The following is a 22,786-nucleotide window of genomic DNA, read 5'->3' as shown; positions in this document are numbered from 1 at the left end:
TAACTCATGAACTCCTTTCTCGCAGCCACACTGTATGTGTCACATTACACTTCAATATAAAGCAGAAAAACATAAATGCCTCTATACCAACTTGAATTTAATGTCAAAGCTGTTTTTGAAAGTGTTTTTATAGGTTTTCAAGGTCAGCCGTTAGGGGGAGCTCCTCCAGCACAATAAAGTGTGTCTAAACACGTTTAGTCTCAGACTCCTGATTGATTCCTCCAAGTGGCTCTGGGGAAAATATAATGTGTAAAAACAATCTTGTATAAAAGATACACAATACATATTGTTTCTTGTGGTTTAAAGCTGCATATGCTGTCGTTAGATCATGAAACATATCAATGTCAGCCGCACTAAGGTTGCTCATGATTTGCATGCACAAGACGCGATTCATAACAGAACACACACTTAAAAAGATGAATCTGTGTCACAATTTTTTATTAGTCGAAGACATCAAACCAAATATTTCCTGTGTAAAAAAATGCATTTATTAATATCAAAGATTCTCATGTAAACCTGATTTATTTAAAACATATTCTACTATATATATATCTATATATTTATATATAGATATATATATATAGATATATCTATATATATATAGATATATATATTGAAAGCCTATTTATTCATTTTAAAAACGCTGAGCCGAATCAAAAAGTCACATTCTGTTGAAACAAACATACATCTGAGAAAAAAGAGAATTTGATCGTCTAGAAGACCGAACAGAAGCCAGGGACACAAAAACACACATCTATCAAATCAGTATGTTCCCACTGAGTTACCTGATACATGTCTGAACTGACACACAGACACGCACACAGACACGCACACACACTACATAATTGTCTGTAAGCGTGCGGACACATTTTACATTATTGGCAATCACACTGCGAGTCATCCCTCTTTCTTGTTCTACATGCTCACAGGTCAGCGTGGACTTGAGCCGACATGTGAACAGAAATCAGCAACATCTCAAAAAGACCTAATCTTCAACACGGCTGTAACCAAGGAAACGCGCGGTCAGATGGACACCTCACTAATATGACGGAGAGATCTTTAACTTCCAGGAAGAACAAATACGCCAACGACACTATTGCACATTGTTATCACTTGTAAACCGACCTTTAGTGAGGATAATTTCACCTTTCACGAAATATTCCAAAACCCTCTCACCAGTTTCACAAACGTATGCTACAACATTTACTGTTCTGTCTTTGCAGGCAGTGCCTTTTTAAAATGCATTTTCTCAATGGTTTGTGGTAAGATTTGACATTAAAAAGGCACTAAATGAAATCAACGGCCATCTTCAACTTCCTCATCCGGTTACCCTTCATGATCTAATAATATATAATTATTGCTCACAAGCCGATCTAAAACAAGATTTTAAACATAAGATCCATTCAAACTAAATAAAAAATAATAGCGCATAGTCTGAATGGATAACCAGCTGAACATCTTGTACTTGATTGTTCTCCTCAATCATCACTGGAAACTAATCCCACTATGTGCAGACCCTCCGCTTATCGTCGAACAGTTTACGGACCGTGTAGACCTGGAAATGGAGGAAAACACACAAAGACAGCATGAGGTTGGAGCGCGACAGATTGAGATTAGAAGTGCTGTGTGTCGTGCCGGTGCTCCATTTACCTGAGTAAGGGCCACACACAGCATCACCAGCACACAGGCACAGGACCAGAACGAAACCCTCCACAGGTTGTCTTCCAGAAGGTTTCGGTCCCGTGCCTCGAAAGCCCGCAACACCGTCTGCATCTGCCGGCTGCGCTCCAAGCGTCTGTGCAGAGAGTCCATGGACTCCTGAGGAAAATGTGAGGAAAGTTTTAGGGATGTAAAAAAGCGGTGGCTGTAATAAGAGATACGTGGAAGTGGGAGGCAGAGACTCAAAAGTACGCCGGATTTTAAATCCCTCTCGACACGCCCTCTGTCGAATTTAGCAGACATGTTTATTTTCTGAGCTGGTTTTGAGTGTTAAATCATCATGTTGGGTCATGGACCGAACCCTCACGATGGTTTGGTCCAGCTAGTCCGACCCCCTGCTCATGTTTCCAGCTGGTGTTAGCAATTAGGAGTCTTCTAGTAGACACGTATCAGTTTGAGGTTAAGGCTGACGTCATTCTACATTTTCCATATAGCCAGCAGATCTCACGAGGAGACCAAAACCACAATTGTGTCTTTCAATATATTCTCACTTCCCCAGTTTGTCTGTGGGACTCAGCCTCAAATTCCATTTGTTCCTACTGAAGAGATATATAGTTTCATGAAGAAGAAAGGCTAAATAAGTTAATTGAATTGATTGATTAAATAGGGCATTTGTTGGGGACTATTTTCAGGCAAGGATTAATATACTCGGGAGTATTTACAGAAACCGGGCCGTGTGTGTAGGATTGACAGTACGTGTCATCATGTAGGGAAAAATGTGGCTCACTGATGTGCCTTTAATAGTTTGTGGACAACGGTGGAGCTCTATGGCACAGAGGAATAAGATATATCAGGCTTTTGGCCAAACAGACAATATGTGCTAGTCGGATCAGTTGATTGTTGGTTTGGGTCTTTTCACGGGATTTGCTGACAATAATAAACATACAGAATAATGCGAGCCTTATTCTTTGAACAACCAAGCTATATTTAACAGTATTTGTCCAAGAGGACAGAACTGCAGGAGCAAGGGGACATATCTAAACCTGATAAAAGCTGTATTCATACTATTTAAGCTTTATTAAAACATGTTTGCAATCTGAACTGTGTTGCACCTACACAACAAACCTGTTACAAGGATCACTCCTCGTACTCCCTGGATGTTGAGCAGACTTTAGTTGAGTACATATGTCAACAATATGGGTGTATTTAGATGTTAGCTGCATAGTGAACTAGATCTCCTTTAGGAATTAATTTCTAAACCCCAAACAACCATCTCACCCGAATGTCATCCAGCTTGTACTCCAGAAGGCTTCCATCAGGCTCCACCAACCCCGGCCACTCTTCATCTCCACCCACATCTCCTCCTTGACCCTCGATGATGATCTCAAAGAACACCATCTTCTCTGAGAAGTGACTGAAGCTGTTGTCAAAGCAGATTTGATAGTCTCCCTCAACCGTAGGCTCCACCCTGGAATAATAAGGAAATTATGTCAAACATAAAGCGACAGATCCAACAACATATATGAAAAATTATCCAAATTCAGGCCAATGTGAGGTAGCACTAACACGTGGACTCCGTCAGAGCGTCGAGACTCTATGATGAGATGCACGCCTTCTGGAGAGATGACGGTGAAGTCTACATCCATACCAGCACCCGCTATCACCTGGATGTGCACACACACACACACAAATACAAAACACACACTCAGCAACTAGATAGGATTTTCGGAAGTCACACAATATTTTTCTTGAAGATTATTATTTAGCAGTTTGTCTTTATGAGAAAGGCAGTAGAGATAGACAGAAAGTACTGTATGTGAAGAGAGACAGGAGTATGACATGCAGGCGTCTTCTTAACCACTAGGCCACCAGGACGCCCCCACCCAAAGACAAACATTTCCAAGCAAGATTACGAGTGCCTTTTAGGAGAGGGTGAATTGTCATCTCTTAGATTAGGACTCACCCATAAAACAAACACACTGGTTAACAGGCGACGTGTTCCTGTGTTGCTATTTGTTTTAAAAAAAAAATATTTACATGGTTTAGGACAGAAGTAGAGCTGAAACAGTTTGGCAATCAATGGAAAAATGCCTCAAATTCATCTAGCATCTCTAATGGAAATTTCTGCTAAATTCCTACGACCTGTGATGTAAACTGATAATTGGGATATATATAATATATTTGGGATTCTTTTGAATATTTTTTGGAAAGAACCAGTCATCTGAAGTGCTCTGGAACATTATGATGAAGATTTTTCAATATGTTCTAACATTTTACATGATTAATGTAGAAAATACTCAGCAGATAAATGGATAATAGGAATAATTGCTAAAACAGTAGACTGGAGATTGCATGGTGCACACAAAGAGCCTGTGGCAGCTGCTCAAAACCACTCAAAGTCTTCAATGAACTCTTACAAATGGGCATCCTGAAAATCAATACCATGAACAAACTTTAAGATTCGGCTGTTGACCTTTGAATAACTAAAGCTACTGCACGATTAAATGTCAGGCAACAGATATGGGGACTTGTCCTTCGTAGAATCAGAATCAGCTCTAATGTCCAAGTAAGTGTGAACACATACAATTCATTTTGACTTTGGTATTTTGCTGCTCTCAATGTACATGCACAGAAATACACAACTCAAAACAGGGACAACACAACTGAACACGGTACAAAATAGACACTTGACTCTAGATGCTCTGTACGGATATATATCTAGATACAAACAACACAATTTAATTTGTAAATGGTTTATAATTATTCCTTGGCCTCTCTTCTAACTCACTAGCTGTTCCTAGGACCGGGACCGGGACCGGGACCAGAACCTCTCTTAAAGAACAACCTGCTGGATGACCAAAGGCTACTCTAGGATCTGAAACTTTCAGACATACTCGCACAGCCTATCATTTACATAGTGACCCATTCTTCCTCTGAGCAATGTGTGTATTATCTCATTTCCTGGACAGTATTTAGTTATTACGGATCTTCCTCCGTGAAGCACGTGAGGCTTCCTCCTTGTTCTTGCAATCTTGCACAAATGGTGCAGTGAATAGTTTGATTTGACGTTGTAGATTTGATTCCCCGGGTTTTTGGAGAACGTGATGCACGTCGTTTGATTGGTCACGTTAACTCCCACAATACGAAGATACCGGGGAGACATTCACTGCTATTAGCCAACAGCTCCAGTTGGAAGTTGGCTCGTAAAAACGTGCACAGCGTATTTTATGCACGTCCACGTCCAGCGAGTCAGCTAGCTAACGGAGTCACGTCAACGCTCAGCGCCCGTTAGCCATCAACATCGTACTCCTGGCTCGCTCGTGCACGCCTTTAGCAGCTGGCTCGTACACGTGGACATGCCGAGGGGGTCATGTCTGCTGGCCACACACACAGTTACCTGATATTCGACCTCCATCGTACCATTCTTTATCGCTGTTTGAAAGAAACACTCGGATCTTCCGGCTGGCAGCTGAAACGTGAACTCGCTGTCGAGGTTCTGCCCGAAGCAGCTCACAGCCCCGAAACACCACCCAAACACGGCTGCGAGGACCAGCAGCCGTCCTCCGCACCCCTCTTTCTTCCGGAGAAGGTCCATGGTGGAGGTTTTTCCAAACACAGGGCTATCTAAGTTCAGCCATCTCCTTCTCATCCCTCTTCCGCAGCACAACTTTTCGATGCTGTGATTGGATGGAGCCCCCCGAACGAGGGCGAAGCTGCGGACCAATCAGAGGAGGAAGAGTAGCAATATTCCTCCAATCGCTGCGGAGCTGAGGTCTTCACTCAAGTTGAGATGCTCCTGGACTCCTGTGAGAAAATGACCTGCTCCAGTTATACGCCTCTGAAGTCAATAACACAGTGGCATCACTTTATAAAAGTTGTATAGGTTATAGTTAATGGCTTTATTCAAAAGATCAATTTGTATTTGTAATATATTAACTTGTGCTGGTAGGGCAAACATAGACTGGAGATTTCTCTGTGCAGTGAGATATGTTGTGGTTATGTAACAGCTGTTCAGAAACAATAAAAACATGTTAAATACGCTTTAATGACTATGATAACTTTCACGTCTTATAGCGTTCTTGCCATTTGCTCTTTCCAAACCCGGATAAGGACATCACATTAAGTTATCTTATTTTATTCAACTGTATTGCAAGACAAAAGCAGTTGTGTGATGTCTTTGTAAAAAGAGGGAGTTCCAGAATGGGTCAGCAGGGTCAGGCACATTGTTACCATTTGTAACTATTAGTATGAACATCATCATTATTGCTGCTATGTTTAAAATATTTTATATATATATGTTTTTGTGTACATTGTGATGATACTGATTCAGCTTTGTGTCGCTCCCAGAGCCTTATAGGGGCGAAGCTGGCCCATTGTGTGCTTGATCGCTTCCTAAACCTCCCTCTGGCCTTAAGCAGGGGTTGTTTATTAGGATCTCAGATAAGGTTGAGATTAAGGGGAGGAACAAGGTGACCGGGCTTTCCTTTACCTTTCATCCTTGTTAAGCTCAACAGTTCCTTCTTGATTTACTCCCTAGACACACACTATGGGTGGATGCAAACACTCACAAGACTTCATTTGACACCTTTAATAGTTGTTTCCTGTGTCAGACACAAGCCTAGCCACAGTCACTGTCTATATATTACAGATCCATTAGATCATTTTCACATATCACAGCAGGGCAGACACAGCTGCAAGTAATAAACGTAACGATGGGAAGGTTTCTCACCTGGCAAGCATTGACAGTAACAGTAAATATTGCTGATGCTTGATAATTAGCACACCTGAAACCAATCCAAGCCATATTACCATGCAGCTGTGAAAAAGGTCTGTGAGAAATAATGTTTGTACAGTTTCTGAATAATGTGTTAGTACATCTTTACATCCCAACTCTGAGATTTTTTTTTTATTGATGTGATGATCATTGACTGATGTAATCAGACTTGTGCATTACCTCGATTATGCACAAGTCCTATTAAGCAGCTACGACAGTTGTTGTGATCAGTTGTATAGTTAGCACAAAAAATAAATCCAAGCACTTAGGTTCCAATTTTGGACAGTCATTTTTTCCCCCTAGCTCTGTCTGAAATCTCTCATTTGCAATGATCTCAATAAAGCAGCTAAATGGAATACCGCCATAAATATTTATTTTATTCACCACTCTGAATTTACTATGTGTCATTAATATTACTATTATTATGTGTCATCATCATGTGTCACACAGTAATTTAGTAATCTATTTATTGTGATGCAAGCACTTTCTGTGCCCCTATAAAACACTATGAGAGGGTAAACATGGTGCACCAACTATACAGTGTTTAGGCAGCACATTTGGAAATGGACTTCCAGACAATAGGTGTGCCATTAGTAATAGCTTCATATAATTTAGGTGATCCAAAGCCCTGGTGTTGTACCTACTGGTTCACTTTAAAAGGCTTTCTGGGACCCTTAAATGTAATTTAATGCTCAAGCAGCCGCATTGCTGCAGATTCAGATTAGGCAGGTCGAGAGCAATATGGGAAATGTTGTTCTGCAGAAATAGGAAATGGATCATTATTCAACATGTGCTGGTGAGGAGAGTAAAAAGTAGCCTAAAAGTAATTAGAAGAGTTGTTGTTTTTTCCTTTCTAAAAAAATCTCCATTTTATTTATTATTGAAAGCATAATTTATTCAATTCAATTCAATTCAGTTTATTTTGTAAAGCCCAATATCACAAATTACAAATTTGCCTCAGAGGGCTTTACAATCTGTACACATACGACATCCCTGTCCCAGGACCTCACGTCGGATCAGGAAAAACTCCCCAAAAATAACCTTTCACAGGGAAAAAAGGGAAGAAACCTTCAGGAGAGCAACAGAGGAGGATCCCTCTCCCCGGATGGACAGAAGCAATAGATGTCATGTGTACAGAATGAACATCATTACAAAGTTACATAAACACATTACATGAATATGACAATGTATGAATGGACCTCCACAATCCATGAAACAGAAGGAGGTAGAGAGGAGGGGTGGCGGGGCGCATCAGCAGGGCCAACGCGGGAGGCCGGCTCACCAGGCATCAGACACCTCCAGGTCCAATGGACCCTATGAGACGTGAAGTCACAACGACTCCGGGGAGGAAGCAGAGTTAATAAGGTGCAATGGAGAGATGTAAATTCATCCATAAGGAGAGAGAGAAGAGGAGATAGGTGCTCAGTGTATCCTAAAACATCCCCCAGCAGCCTGATTCAGCCCTAACTATAAGCACTATTAAACAGGAAAGTCTTAAGTCTATTCTTGAATGAGGTGACTGTCTGCCTCCCGGACTGAAAGTGGAAGCTGGTTCCATAAAAGAGGAGCTTGATAACTGAAGGCTCTTGCTCTCATCCTACTTTTTATGTAATCAGTGACACAAAGTTACATCCGTGCATGTCGAGGTGCATCTCTTTCTCTTAACAACCACGTCTGTTGACATCCGTCTGTACTCCCAGAGTCTTTATCTCCACTGAACACAGTGTGCATATGTGTGTGTGTGTGTGTGTGTGTGTGTGTGTGCGTGTGCATGTGTGTGTGTGTGCGTGTGTGCGTGTGCGTGTGTGTGTTATAGTGTGTGGGTAGAAAGTGAGTCAAAGAGTATGTCATGGAGTTTCAACATGTGGAGTCTGTCATGTCAAACTGGCCCCTCCTACAACAAAGAAAATACAACTGATTCAGTTTCTCACTCGAAGCCTGAAGCGTCTCTTTTCGTAAGTCAAATACTTTATGAACTCTTCGCTACACAGCAGAGAAACAGAAGAAAACATGCAATATCAACCGCATACAGCACATGTGAAAAAGATAAAGAGAGGGATATGAAAGTATTTATCAGAATACTTGGTTCTATCGTGAAGAAAGGAATAAGAGGAAGAACAAAAGAGAAATACAAATATTAAATAACCAACACAGATTACAGGCATTTCTGCACTTCTGCTCAGCTGTCCATGTCCATGCAAAAGGAGGAATTACATTGATGGGATGTCACATATGGACAAAGCAGGAAGCACGCTGTACATCGATAAATCCCCCATGATAAAAGATATGAGGGGTAAAAGGAAGAATAAAGGTGAAGCAAGTCTTGAACAAAACAATGACCGTAAACATGAAAAAGAAAGTGTTGCCACATGAGGTCTTGCACATGAGGGAGTTGTTTCACAATTCTTAAACATCTGCAACACTTTAGTCATCTTCAATCACTGCAGGTTTCTCAGCGGGAACGAGAGAGACCCACGACTTAGCCCAAAGAATAACACATGTAACATGAATATGTGAGAACACGGGCGGCGTGGGGAAATGCTCTGCTGCATTAACGTGCACATTAATAATAGGACAGTGTCGGGGACATAGTGCAAGGCCGTGGTATAGCAGCCGGGGGTAGCGGTCAAAAGTGCACTGGTGTGACTCACCCTCCACATCCAACTCTACTATTTCAAAGGTGTCACACAACTGACAAACAGAAAATGAGACAAACAAACCAAAAGTGTTCAAGAGAACATGACACACTGAAAAAGAAATGAAAAGTGAGAAAAGGAAGTGCCAGCTTAGGAACGATAACTATATTGGTGGGGAGTGTCCCGCGCATGCACACTCACTCACACACTCTCTGACTCTCGATCTCTCTTTCTCTCGCTCTCTCTCTATGTCATCTTCATTTCCTCCTTACATTAGATTGCTTGAAAAGCATTATTAGTGATACTTCACAACAGGCGAGCCAACACAAGAGGTGGGGGAGATCAGTACTGGCACTGCAGACAGAGGATTTTCTTCTTCTCAGAAGGTGAGACATCTAAAGGTTTGTAATTTTATTTTATTTTCAACATGTATTTTAAGATTCCTTTGGGCATTTCATGTCCCTAAGGAGTTTCAGAGGTGTGTGTGAAAACTGCCCTCTCCTGAACTACCTGTAAAACAAAAAGTATTTTTGATCTATTTGACGTGTTGAAGCTGTCTCTTCTGTGCGTGCTGTAGTAAGGGTATGAAGACATCCCTTTGCTTCTCAGAGGCTGCTTGCAGGTCGCATCGCATCGGTTGCTAGAGGCCTTGTCTTTATGTCTCATGTCTACCTCTCGGTCGGTTTGTGTCTTTTGTTTGTTATCGCCTCTCTGCCTTTCTGTCCCCCGTTTCTTTGCTTTTCCTAACCACAATCCTGTCTTTTTCCCTTTCTTGCTGCATCAGGCCGTTTGACCTTAATCCCTAACATCCCATCTGGAGTGTAATCTGGTTGGATGGCAGAGGGCGGTGTAGGTGCATGCCCCCAGGTGTTTGTGGTGGACACACAGGCAAGCTACATCTCCGTACCCAGTGGGAAGGGATCGAGATGGGCGAGAGTTGGCCAAAAGTTGCTTCTGCTGCTGGTGGGACTGACCCTGTTGGGACTTCTTGTCGAGGGATTTTTCCTCTACAGACTATATAAAAAAACGGAGGTGAGGCTGACGCCTGCATATAATTGTGCTTGTGTGTGTGTGTGTGTGTGTGTGTGTGCGTGTGTGTGATAGTCTTAATGTCAGGAGAAGCATCTGTGTTTGGACCACATGGAAACTCCTATTCTTGAAAATGTCCCTATTTTTCCCTATACGTCATAACGGGACACACACACACAAGCACTGCAGCGGACAGCTGAGTGCGTGGGCTGTGATTTGCTCTTTTAGTTAAAGGTCTATAATGACAAACGTGTCAAATGGGCTCTTTCTCTAGTTCTACTTCCCTTTCTTTTCTCTCTCAAGTGAAAACCCACAGCATAACTTCACTTTTCTAAGATAGTTTCGTAATGTTTTTTATACACTTGTCTCATGTTATTTATTACTAAAATGTGTTCAATGTCCTCTCCGGGCTTTACCAGCCACAGTTTTTCTCAGTAGCACTTATCCGAGACAGAACGTTGGCACATTATAACATTATCTCACATAAAGGCTGAGATAAAAAAACAGTGGTCAAAATAATCCACTAAATAACTTTGAATAAAAAACAAATTTCAAATGTATCTTCTGTTGTTTGGTTTTAATAGGGGCCTCAATGTTTCTAGTGTCAAATGACGATATGCCATTCATTTTGGTGGGACACTTCCTGTTATTACGTGTTGAACTTCTGACGTATTGCTTTCAAACACACACAGATTGTATTACTCCCCCATGTGTTCATTCTGTAAGTCTCACAATCTCTTTTAACTTCCTCTCCCTGCAGGAATTGTCCCTCTGTAAAAATCATCCTCTCTGCCAGAACCTGTCCCATCCCCAAACATCTAGACAGCAGGTAAGTGTGGGCGTTTGAGTCAGGTGTAGCCCTGTTGCCCTGCCAGATGTGTGCTGGCGTTTTACGATTTAACACCTTTCTTTTTCCGTTTCAGGGTGGCACCATATTGAGTCAAGTGGGACATAAAGGTATTGAGTGACTCTCTGTTTTCATGATTGATTATAATGAGCCACAAACATATGATGTCTGAATTAATCAGCGAAAAGTCTATTTTTTTGCAAAACCTGTCATGTGAATTTATGTGAAGTTTTGTTATTGATTGATTGCTTTGTCTAACCCCGCTTTCTCGAACAGAATCAAATGATATTCCCACAGTGCCGCCACGTCTGGATGAGGACCAACAGAAGCCGTTTGCTCAACTGATAGGTTAGAGCCTTCTCACCGCTCAAACCAAGATACTGAATATTACCCCGATGATTAATCCAAACTATTCCCCAAACTAATTCTCTTTGCTCACGACAACTCATTTCTCTCTTCTATCTCATCTTAATCTCAGGCTCCAACACTCCTATGGGGGAGAACAACTTGGTGCTGTGGGAAAATATAGATGGCGAAACCGTCACCCACCACATGGGCTACGACAAGGGCCAGTTGTTGGTGGAGAAGGAAGGTTACTACTACCTCTACTCCAAAGTGACATTAAATGCTGAAAAGCCGTGTTTGCTTATCCAGCACAAGGTCATGAAAAACACCAGTGCCTACGACAGTTCTATAGAACTTATGAGATCAAAAAGGTTAGTCGGTGTCGCCACTCCTTACTTCCTTCCTCTGTCGGAGCACATGGGCTTACAGCCGCTTACTTGAGTGCAACCAGTATGTTGTCATCAGTGTATTTAAAGGCAAACTGAAATCAATGCTGTCTGTATTATGTTGCGGTGAGTTTGCGTTCATCTCTGGCATTTTACCTCCAGTTCCCGCTGCCAGACCAGTGCAAAGGCTTCAGGCAATGGGGACCTGTGGAGCAGTTTTCTGGCTGGGATCTTCCACCTGCAGAGTGGAGATAAAATCTTTGTCACGTTGGAGAATATAGACAACATACGTCCAGGACCTACTGACAATCTCATGGGGGCCTTTATGATATTTCAAGGTGAAATTCTGCAACGTCACCGCTCTCCCACATTGTGATCAGATTGTATACTTCACTGTGTTATGTAAATTACACCATTTGTTCTGGTGAATTTTGTATATCTAATATATACACAATATATATATATATATATATATAATCTAAATTATACTGTCCCCAATTAATGTATTTGAATCCCTTAAGAAAAAGCATATTACAAAAAAGTATCTGATATTCAGATGATATAATCCTACAATGTTGCATATTTTGTTGTTGTGTGAATAAAATATGGTTTCTTATCAAACACGAGTGAGGTGACTTGAGCTCCTGGTAAAGAAATTGCTTGGACAGGTAACAACATAATTAAAGAGATTTTCTGTGGCCGATTGGGAACAAATGTATTTGCCGCCCATGTGATAAAGAGTGCAAAACAAACAAAGTCTGTTAAGCACACCAAGGCTAACCACATAACACAGTTGCGTACACCAACGCCTCTCTCACTGTGTTGGTGTGTGTTTGACAAGAGCAGGATGTGGTTGAGTAAGGATGCACTGAGGGGAGGATGGAGGGGAAGAGTTGCTGAGGTGCTAGAGTTGGTGTGGCTGACTCAGCTCTTCTCACAGTACAGGGGAACATTTTGCAAACACTACAGTATGGTGTCAAATGTAAAAAAAAAAAAAACACATATGGCACACATGGTGCAGATAAATGATATAAAGGAGAGTTTGGCAACCAACCAGGGAATTGGTGTGAAAAGCAGAAAGCGAAGCGTAACAAATGAGAATATTGTGAAGTCACAGGAAACCATAGAGACAGGTAGACAGACAGGTAACCATATGCATGTGAGTTGAGAGACTGACCTCAGAAGCTGCTCAAATATGTGGGTCATTTCCTGCTCTGAGATGCAGATAAACATCTGTGTGAAACAAACACACAACAAGAGGATTCTCTTGCAGCTTGAGCATGGAAGCTTTGCATCTAAAAAAAAACACCTCATCTTGTTGCGGTTCTTTCCTTGCGGCTTTGGAAGATTTCAAGTGTATTTGCTCAATTGCTGTAACCGTTTTGCAATTCTTAAGGTACTTGTGATTTTGCATACATTACATATATTCAGCTCAGGGGCGGACTGGGGGAAAAAGTGGCCCGGGAGTTACTGTCAGACCGGCCCACTCAATGCATCGCACGTATCGACCAATCAGTGGCCTACTTGGAAAAATACCCATACACTTAACATTATTTTGGATGATTACAAAGAAATTACATCATATATGTTTTTTTTATTATAACAATTGGATCCACCAATTTGCCTGGGTGGACACATGGAATAAAATGATACTGGCTATTGTAACACTCCAAGGTAGATATAGTTTGCTAAATGAATATGCTTAACTTTGGGCTAGTATCAGATGCAGTGCAGTGCATAACAAAACAATTCGTTAAGTAACAGAATCTACACTAACTCTGCCGGCCAGGTGCTTTCTAGTCACATGGTAATAAAAAACAATATCAGTATACTCATGTGTTATTATTATGAATAGTTTGTGCAGCAGCTCACTCTTTTCTACAACACCGTCTATGATTTTCTCACTGTCCAGCATCTGCAAAACATCTGTCTGAGTAGCCATCAACATAAAAGTCTCCAGGTGCTGTTGAGAGAGTGAGCTCCTGAGCCTGTTTTTGATATATTTCAGCGTTGAAAAGCTTCCCTTGCATGCTACCTGTGTGACAGAGAGGGTAAGCATGAACCTGTATGCAAGGCCACTGGTATCCATCTGTCAGGAGGTTGTACTGCTTCAGAACTCAGTAGCAACAGATTGGACAGTCCTTATGAGCACTTTTTGTAAACCGTCTTCAGCATCCTCCGGCCCGGGTTCTGCTGTCTTGGTTGTGTACTCCTCTAAAAGTGATGCCTTCAGCCTATCCCACTGTCGTGCCAGACTTTTGAGCTTTGTAACTTGGCCACTGTTACATCAAATGGCAGCAAACACTTGCTTAACTCTTGGAGTGCTGCCTCTGGGAAACTATCACCGTAAGATGTTACCTGGCTGAAGTTTTTCGGGTCCAGAAGTGCCAGATCAGCACGCATAGTGCCATTCTTGAGGAAACGCTTGTTCAAGCTTCCTGCGACTGTGTCCATGATTCGATTGTGGACCTCAATCTTGTATGATGTTTCGGCATCAGTCACAGCCTCATCTCGGGACATCTCTCCAGGCATGGATTTCTTCCTTCTTCCCCGTTTCTGTGGCAGAGTGGTCTCCTCCTCCAGCTCAGTCTCCTCACTCTGCTCCTGTAGTTGATTTTTGGCCCACTGGACGAATTTGTCGGCTGCTGTCTTGACACACTGGAAATCTCTGGTCATATCCTTCAGCTCTGCTTCTGCAGCCGCAACCATCTGATGAGCTGTCAGGATGTCCATTCCACTTGTCTAAAGGTATTTAGAGACTGGTGACATGACCTGGAAAATTCGCAGGAAGATCTGAGTTGAAAGTATAGTCTCATACTTCAGAAGCTGGCGAGAGTATCCCTGTGCATTGACTCGTGCCGTGGCATTGATGGTCTCTCCATCTTGAATGGCTAAGAGGGTGTGGAGGACATCAACATACAGGGCCCCATCTGGCTTTCCAAAAGAGCCAAACACCACGTCACAGCTGCATCAGACGTCTGCGTCTTGGGTCTTTGCTCTCCTTCTCCCAGAATCTCTGAAGAAGACAGCGATGTTGTTCATCGGGGAAAAAAGAGAGCCACTTGCCAGTACACACTGTGCTGTGTCTGACAGCACAAGGTTTAGGATGTGTGAATAGCACCACACATGGATTTGAGTCGGGCACTTTTCGGAGAGCAGTGCAGAGAAGCCTTTATATTGGCCTTGCATATTGGAGGCCCCATCAGTGGAATTTCCAATACACCGCTTCACATCCAGATCCATGGTCTCCAGCACGTCATTCACAAGTTGGGCAAAGTACTGCCCAGTGGAGACCTCACTTCTGATCACAGCAACTAGTCGCTCAAATACCGTATGACAGAGCACTAATCGTGGGCTGTGATATCCTGTGTGGTGTCGATCTGGACCGAGTACATTCCAGATTCTCGAACTTAAGCAGCGATGGTAGTTTTCATGATTCGTTGAATGGTGGTGTTGATGTAGTCGATGGTCGTTTTGGATAGGAGAGTGACAAGGGCCCCTCTACCTCCTCTTGAACCAGACTGTTGTATCTGCTCGCTCTTTTGTAGAGTCAGTTGAGAGTGAGTGTGTTCCTTGAGACAGAGGTCATACTTTCCCAGTAAACTATAATTTCCAAAAGTTTACCATGGTCAATGGTGTCGTCGTCATCAAGTGTGCATGCTGCCTCTCCCTGCTTGCCTCTGTAGCTCAAACCTTTTTTGCCGATGAGCTTCATCACATCTATAATGCGCTCCTGCGGACTTGTTCTCTAAGCGACATCTGAGGTCTCATGAGAAGGTCCTGGATCGTGCTTCTTGAGGATCTGAGGAAATATGCCTCAGTGCCTCTGTGTAGGTGGCTCTTCTCATGCTCTTCAACTCTCTGGTGTACGTGTGTGAGGTTGGACATGCCAGTGATGCTGTCTCTGGGATTAGTAAAAGCCAGACAAAGGGCTTTTTGTCTTGACTGTATAATAGCCATTTAATGTTTGTGCCATCTTTGCAAAAAAAAGCTCTCTGCACTACGGCCTTGTCTGCCTTCTGCTGGGGGTGAAAACGGAAGATGAGGTCTAATGTGTCTGACTTGGGCCTGGTGAAATAATCAAAATCTTGGCCTTCACTTTCTGTGTCATCCTGGCTGCTGTCATCTTCAGCCTACATGAGTGGTAAGTAGGGATTATTATGTTAGTATGTTAAACCATTGACACAAAACTATCAGCAAACTATGGTAGTATTTAGTATTACTACCCCACGTGAAAACAAAGTACACTTAAGTACATTCAATTTAAGTGTACTAAGTATACCCTTTTGTACTTATTGGTCAGTACACTCAAAGTGTATTAGATAAGTATACTTTAAATACATTTGCTAAATGTAATATATTAAAGTGTAACTTACGGTGTACCGTAAGTTGTACTTTAATATACTAAGTGTACTTTCTTGTACTGAAATGGCACACACTGAAGTTGTACTTGAATACATGCAAGTTTACTTTTCTGTACTAATTAGTTTATGGCCCTGGGTCTTATCTTTGCTCTGCGGCCCCTGGCTGCTGCTTCCAGTAGCAAAATCCTCAATCTAGCTAACATATTAACATTGTTTATAATGTTAGTGTTATGTGTAACACGTGATTTTAGCATAACTAGTTAGCTGGTTAACTTAAGCGTTATTTGACATAAGCTATTAGAAATTATAAGATTGCAGTCTTTACAGCTACCACCATGAAGCAAGTGACTACGGCTAACATGTTAAATTAGATCATCTCGATGATGACAACAACGCCATTTTGCTTATTTGACCAGATCATAACGGTCTCAATTTTGGACATTTATCTAGCTAACATTAGCTAGGCTAGCTTGTAGGGAACGTTACCTCATCTGTGAAAAGCAAGCTAACATTGGCCAAGTCAACTTCACAACTTACCATCATATCACTGTCACAAGTTGGTGGTTTCCCAAATAAGTCAGAGATTTGTAAATATGTTGATGCACCTACCTCCAGACATCTCTTCATTTTCTCCCTGAGCTTTTCAGCTCCACCTATTTACGTTTTGGTGCTATTGCTGCCGGCTCATGCTCAAAAACGGCTTTGTATGCAAGCGAGTGACGCAAGTGTTGAGTAGGCTAGAGTGATCGACATTTAACAACACCTAAAACAAAGTTAGACTGACGGAAGAGATTAGATGAGTAAAGAAGATGGAAACCATGAGTGTGAATACAGATCGCGAGGAGTAAATGTCAGTCATTGATTATTGACTTTAGGTATTAGAGTAAATTTAACGTGTTCTGTGAAGCATAGAATATAGTCTGGGCCAACGATATCAGAGGGAGGGGCCGGTGCTTGTAAAATAAAAAAACTACTGAAGGGTATATAAGTAACTACCAAAGGTTTCATACAGACAAAGACAGAGAAGAAGAATAAAGCCAGAAGTTAACATAGATGAAAGCAATGCAGGACTTCAAATACATTTAAAAACAGGTTTTGCAAATGTTTTATGCACCTTTCTTTACCTTGTAAATGCCCCTTTAGTGGAGATTTGTTACAAATATTCGGTTTGAATTCAGCATTACTCACCAAAACGCACTGTGATGCCCTTGAGGTCAAACACATGGGTTGAATGCATTCGCCTCCTCATAAAGCATTTGCAAAGACGATGTTGTTTCAATGATACATTATTAACATCCATATTCACTTGCTTGGTGTCTTCAAAGTGTTGCTGTGTTTCTTGGTGCATTGCCACCACCTGTAGATTAGTTGAATAGTGGGGAAACTCTTGTTGACTGGGAATAGCGTCACCTGTGTGCATGTGTGTGCACGATATAAACAAAACAGGGACCCATTTATATATATAAAAAACGGCTCCATCACTATTAGAGGGGAACAATTCCACAGGGAACCTTTAAACCAGCAATAACTGTTTTTAGCCACTTGGGGGCAGTGGAAACAAGATGTGAACAAAACAGACATATCAACACCTTTTACATTGATATGGAAAACATGTTAAAAAAGAGTTCCCTTTTTACATATCCAGCTGCTATAGAGCAACATTATCATTGATTTTGATGTCATGTCAATATGATAGATGTAAGTAAAACATCTATTTTATACTTGTTTTGGTCTCTACCACCTAATAAAGGCATTTCTGGTTTTTAGCTGCTTAATGCCCCACAATAATAATAATAATAATAATAATAATAACAACTTTATTTATGTTTACTATGTTTATCAGCTCACTAACTGTTTCTTTTTGCAGTTTAGTGCTGAGCAGGTATTTGCACTGAAAACAGCCCAAAATGATGCTCTGAGTGGTGAGAATGAACCAGGACAGCTAACAAGGAGCTGAAACTCACTACTCCATACACTTTATGGGAGCTGCAGATTTGAGTGATGATTCTCTGTAATCCCTTCACATTGTCATTTAATACATTCATGACATACATTGCTAATTAATATAAAGATATTGATTATAGCCGCTTTAAGTAATGGGTCTAACTACACCTTCAGCCACTGATGTGTAGCTTTCATAATCAAAGGATTCTATTAGTTTGGGAATAATGATGATCAGCGATTTGCCATAAAGAATATAAATAGAGGAGAATGAGCAGAAATGTTAATAATTCTTCAAATCCCATTCAGTATTTCTTCTTAGACATTTGAGCCTGCCTTTGTGTGTGTGCTCTGACAAAATGAAAGCCGAAACTCATATCTCGTAATAGCAGGTCATTTTGGTTTTCTCTTGGGTTTATATCACAAGAGGTGTAATCATGTTTGTTTGCTGGCCCACATAAGTTTTTTTCCTAACCCACACTGTTTGGTAAATAAACAGGAAGTGACGTCTGTCCATTTCCAGTTATGCGCTGGGTAACAGCAGGGAACTTTCCCTTACATATACACTTTTCATATATTCCACTTGAACCTTTTTCACAATCACTTTCACACTCGTCATTTTCTACTGTTCACACCAAAATGTTTAATATGGATTACAATCAAATGCAATGTGTATTTTGTCCATAGGACTTACATATCTTTCAAATACACAACTTTTCTTTCAATTCATGTGTCCACGTATTAAAGATATCTTAGTCACAATTTCAGAAGGATCATTTCTATGGGACCGTGTTTCTGTAAAAAATATTTTAAGTGCAGGGCGTTACTCGTCATTGAGACAGAGTTTAAATGACTTCACTTTAACTACACACAATCTAAATGAATCCCACAAGGAGCCTGTTGGGGTTTTGGAGCAGAATCATAATCACACATTTTTGTAAGCCTCTACTTTATGCCCCCAGACATTTATAAAATGAAAAAAAGAGCTATAAAATCACATTTGACTCAATGTAGGCTGAATAAACTTGCAGTGTATTGCACATCAACATTAATGTAGTGATCTCTACATCAAAATAAATTTCCATGAATAAATATATATATATATATATATATATATATATATATATATATATAGGTACTGTACATAAATAGTTACATATTATCAAATATATATATAATATACACAGTAACATACTGTATGCACATTTATACAGAATAAGGTGGGTGTCTAGTCTTTTCCACATGCTGTTATTAATTACATTATCAGAAATGCAATTTCTCGTCAGATTCCACCTGAAATTCCTGCCAAGCTTCATCGTCGTAGTTTGCAAGAAATGTGGTCATAGCTTTGAATACGGCATCGGCCCCCGTCCATCTTCATCTACTTGGACTTTAAGAAAACACAAACTGGTGCTGTTCTTAAGTTACGATCCGAAGGTCAACAAACATCTGTATCTTCATGACAGCGGGCGGCACTGCATGTGTGCACATCAGTCCACGAGGAACATCCCAAATCCTGAGCCGCTCAGCTCCAGTCTCCAGTTCTCCAGTCCCTCCTTCGGTACGGTCATCTGAGTGAGCAGTTTCTGTCCCTCCAGCCGGCTCACTGTCCAGCACTTTCTGTTCACAGGTGTTGAATCTGCCACTTCCGGAAGTTGCACCTCGCAGTTGAGCTTATCGCTCACGCGCACGCTGAGGAGGCCCGCGTTGCATTGGTAGGTGCATGTGAGGTTCAGACCAATGTACATGAAGTAGGTCCCTGGCCGTTGGGCCTTCAGCGAATGCTGCTCTGCGTCAAACAAGTAGTTGCTTCCCACAGAAATCTGAGCAGCAAAGTTGACCGGAGCCCAGTGCATGGTGGAGGTTTTCAACTCGCCTGCAGGAGGAGACAAATGCATCTCGTTTAGATGATGTTTACAAAGTTCAAGAACAGGCTTGATTGATATATTTAAGTATTGTTATAGTTATATAAGTCTGAAATGATTTGGCGCAGCGAAAAACATTGTGAAATGTGAGGTGAACTCACTTGAGGCGGCTTCCAGGTAGACAAAGTTCTGCATCTGTTGAAAGAAGCAGAATATATAAAGTGGATTAAAATGTGCAGAGGACATGGCTCAGTCTTAATAGAGGAGGGAATAAATAAACAGCTAATAGTTCAACATTGTTATAATACGAGTCAAGTGTTTACCTTGTACGTGTGGTCAAGTACATCTCCTGACAGCTTTGACATCTCCAACACAACAGACGGACGCTCCAGTTTGGACCGCAGCTCCATCACAACCATCACTCCTGCGGCAGCTCCAGCTGTCACCGCCACAAACAGAAACATGATTGACAGGACGAGACAAACGTCCAGGCAGCTTCCACGGCGGCGGCCGCTCTTCCGGAGAGACTCAACGTCCATTTCTTTATGGTGGTGCATCATCAATTGGCAGTCCTGAGCTTCAGGGAAACTGTGCAAGCCGTCCAGATGTTTCCTTCAGCGAATGCAATGCTTCAACTCCAGGTGATCTGCGGTTAAACCTCCTCAGAGATAGTCCTCGTGTTATCACACAGCCCAGTCCGCGTCCTAATGTGAATGTCACGTCTCTGAGCACCATGATGGCGTTTTATAGTCCACTGTACTTTAGCACAGAGTTTCAGACACGGAGGAAAAACGCGGAAGTCATGGATTTCCCTCTCGCAGTCTCACTTACGCCCCCTCCTTCGCTGCACGTAAGGTGAGAAACAGACTTTCCACGGCTCTCCCTCAGTTTGCGCAATCGCGCCTCACCCGCAGCGTGCGCGGTGGAAAACCAAAGGGAGAGAACATGCATTCCGACACAGTTCTCACTCCACTTTGAACCTCACACGGCTGTAAGAAAAAGTAGCACAACGGAGATAATGAAACAGTTATTTTTCACTGTGTTGCACTATTTCTTCCTCAACTCAATGGAGAAAACAAACAGCTGGGTGCGCGCGCACTCGTGTGTGAAATGGAATAGGGTGGGGCATTTGTGATCAGGCCAAAAAAAGTTCACATCGTCACTCATCAGGGTTTACCCGGCATTATTCAGGCGCAAGCACGTGCCAAAACAAACGGGAATTCCCCAAGGTATTGCATGTGTGTGTGCGTGTGTGTGTGTGTGTGTGCGTGTGTGTGTGTGTGTGTGTGTGTGTGTGTGCGTGTGATTGAGAGAGAGAGAGCAGCCAGCTCATGAAATTAAAGTAAGACAATCTTACAGCAATCTTAGAAAGTATCGACGATAATAGAAGTGTGTGTCGGTTTGTGTGTCTGGGGGGGGGGGGGGGGGGGGGGGGGGGGGGGGGGGGCATTAACATACATCACACTAACACATTGGACACTATTTTACACCTGTCATTTTAATTAATTAATCATTTATTTATCAGTAATTTCAGGAAATTGCTCGTTTTTTTAATTTATGGCTGTAAACCAAAAAACACTAGTTCCAGTTATATTACTGCACGTAATAGGTATATTACTGCATCTGATCATCAAGAGCCTGCGTAATCTTCTAGAGGAGGAGAGCTAAAACAAAGACAACACTTTGATGCTGTATGTCACTGACTGATCACCTGTGTGTCACAGTGCAACCAGGGCTTTCCATATATCATCAGGTGGTGATCTATATATATATATATATTGTATATTGTATATTTGCACTATATGCCAATTTAAAAAGTCTATAGATTTTCTATGGAACTTCACAAAACATCATATGAATACTGTAATGTATATTTTAGCTCAGTCTGTATATGTGGACTGAATGTAAATGTGAAGAAAGTGTATTGTCCCTTAAGGTTGAGAAATGTGTGTAGTTTTCAGGAACCAGTGCTGCAATGCTGCTGTAAAGCGTAAACTCCTTGAGAAACATGCTGAGATTGCATTATTCACAGCTGTGGTTTAATTAAAGACTCTTGAAATTCCTTCCCAAGTAAAAAACATTTGATTGTCTGTTTTTAAAGGGGAACGCCGTATATGAAGAATTCCAATATGTTATTTCCATGGCTATAAAGTTGAATCGATATCTGGGAACATAAGCTCCTCTCTCTCAAAGCCGGAAACCAGAGAAATAGTGCTGCAATCAATTGCAAGTCGGAAGTTGATACTTCCAAGTCTGTATTCCTGACTTCCAACCTAAATGCATCCCAGTGCATCTGCTTGGGACATTATGGACTCCCGTAAGACACCGATATGTGTATGGCAAGTCTCTGAGCGTCACAAGCATCTAAGAGGACATCAGGAACCACAGCGCCATTATATTATAAATGTATCTGAGACATCTCAAGGATCCGTGGGAACATTAGAAGAGACGGGAGGAGTAGGCTTGCCGCATGCTCGCAAAGAAGCACAAATAAACTGAATGGAAATTAAAATGGCAGCTTCAACAATGTGAAAGTAAAAGCAAAGTTGTTGTGATTCCGAAATGTTTATGTTGGCAAACTCAAGGCGAGATGGATCTCACCCGACTTGAATGAGTGTTTAATTTCACTTTACTGCGTTCCGTGTTTTTTAAAATTTCCGAGTACAATGAATTGCAACATTAGTCTCAAACTTGGGATGTTGTCGAATATAAAGTGTGGAGCTGCTCCAAAGATAATGAATGAAAGACTGATTATGTAGACACACATAATGCGTTTTTTCTTTTTTTTGAATGCAAAAATGATTTTTATTGTGTTGTAAGGTTCTCAGTTGTGCAACAGGAAATGTACCCAGACACTGAGCGTCCCCCTGGGTGGTCTCAGTGTCATCCAATACGTCTGTTACTATTCATTGTTGCTGGAGCAGCTACACACTTTATACT

At 41.6% G+C, this 22,786-nt stretch overlaps 3 protein-coding genes across 5 annotated transcripts; 1 reads left to right on the top strand and 2 right to left on the bottom strand.

Moving 5' to 3' along the window:
- Positions 1 to 467: 467 nt before the first annotated feature.
- On the bottom strand, positions 468 to 5,350 carry tmed1b (transmembrane p24 trafficking protein 1b). The gene is made up of 5 exons (XM_034542209.1): positions 5,057 to 5,350; positions 3,226 to 3,323; positions 2,938 to 3,127; positions 1,651 to 1,818; positions 468 to 1,555 (listed from the first exon to the last, which is right to left on the bottom strand). The coding sequence occupies exons 1-5, from the start codon at positions 5,306 to 5,308 to the stop codon at positions 1,505 to 1,507; spliced, it is 759 nt and encodes a 252-aa protein (XP_034398100.1). The 5' UTR covers positions 5,309 to 5,350; the 3' UTR covers positions 468 to 1,504.
- Positions 5,351 to 8,345: 2,995 nt separating this feature from the next.
- Positions 8,346 to 12,220, top strand: LOC117733849 (tumor necrosis factor ligand superfamily member 14-like). 3 transcript variants are annotated; one of them, XM_034537769.1, is made up of 8 exons: positions 8,346 to 8,388; positions 9,347 to 9,455; positions 9,854 to 10,101; positions 10,859 to 10,927; positions 11,022 to 11,055; positions 11,222 to 11,293; positions 11,424 to 11,661; positions 11,839 to 12,219. In XM_034537769.1, exons 3-8 carry the CDS (start codon positions 9,904 to 9,906, stop codon positions 12,050 to 12,052), a joined length of 825 nt encoding a protein of 274 aa, XP_034393660.1. In that variant the 5' UTR covers positions 8,346 to 8,388; positions 9,347 to 9,455; positions 9,854 to 9,903; the 3' UTR covers positions 12,053 to 12,219. The 3 variants fall into 3 exon arrangements, with proteins under 3 accessions (XP_034393660.1, XP_034393652.1, XP_034393645.1); XM_034537761.1 differs by lacking the exon at positions 8,346 to 8,388 and having other exon boundaries at positions 9,019 to 9,470; positions 11,839 to 12,220; XM_034537754.1 differs by lacking the exon at positions 8,346 to 8,388 and having other exon boundaries at positions 9,237 to 9,455.
- A 6,385-nt stretch (positions 12,221 to 18,605) lies between these two features.
- Positions 18,606 to 20,960, bottom strand: LOC117733378. The gene is made up of 3 exons (XM_034536986.1): positions 20,170 to 20,960; positions 20,008 to 20,041; positions 18,606 to 19,857 (listed from the first exon to the last, which is right to left on the bottom strand). The coding sequence occupies exons 1-3, from the start codon at positions 20,404 to 20,406 to the stop codon at positions 19,472 to 19,474; spliced, it is 657 nt and encodes a 218-aa protein (XP_034392877.1). The 5' UTR covers positions 20,407 to 20,960; the 3' UTR covers positions 18,606 to 19,471.
- Positions 20,961 to 22,786: the final 1,826 nt, after the last annotated feature.

This window comes from Cyclopterus lumpus, chromosome 1 (assembly GCF_009769545.1).
Source record: "Cyclopterus lumpus isolate fCycLum1 chromosome 1, fCycLum1.pri, whole genome shotgun sequence".
Taxonomy (NCBI): domain Eukaryota; kingdom Metazoa; phylum Chordata; class Actinopteri; order Perciformes; family Cyclopteridae; genus Cyclopterus; species Cyclopterus lumpus.
Note: the sequence above shows the minus strand (reverse complement) of the source record. Positions and strands in the feature narration are given on the sequence as shown.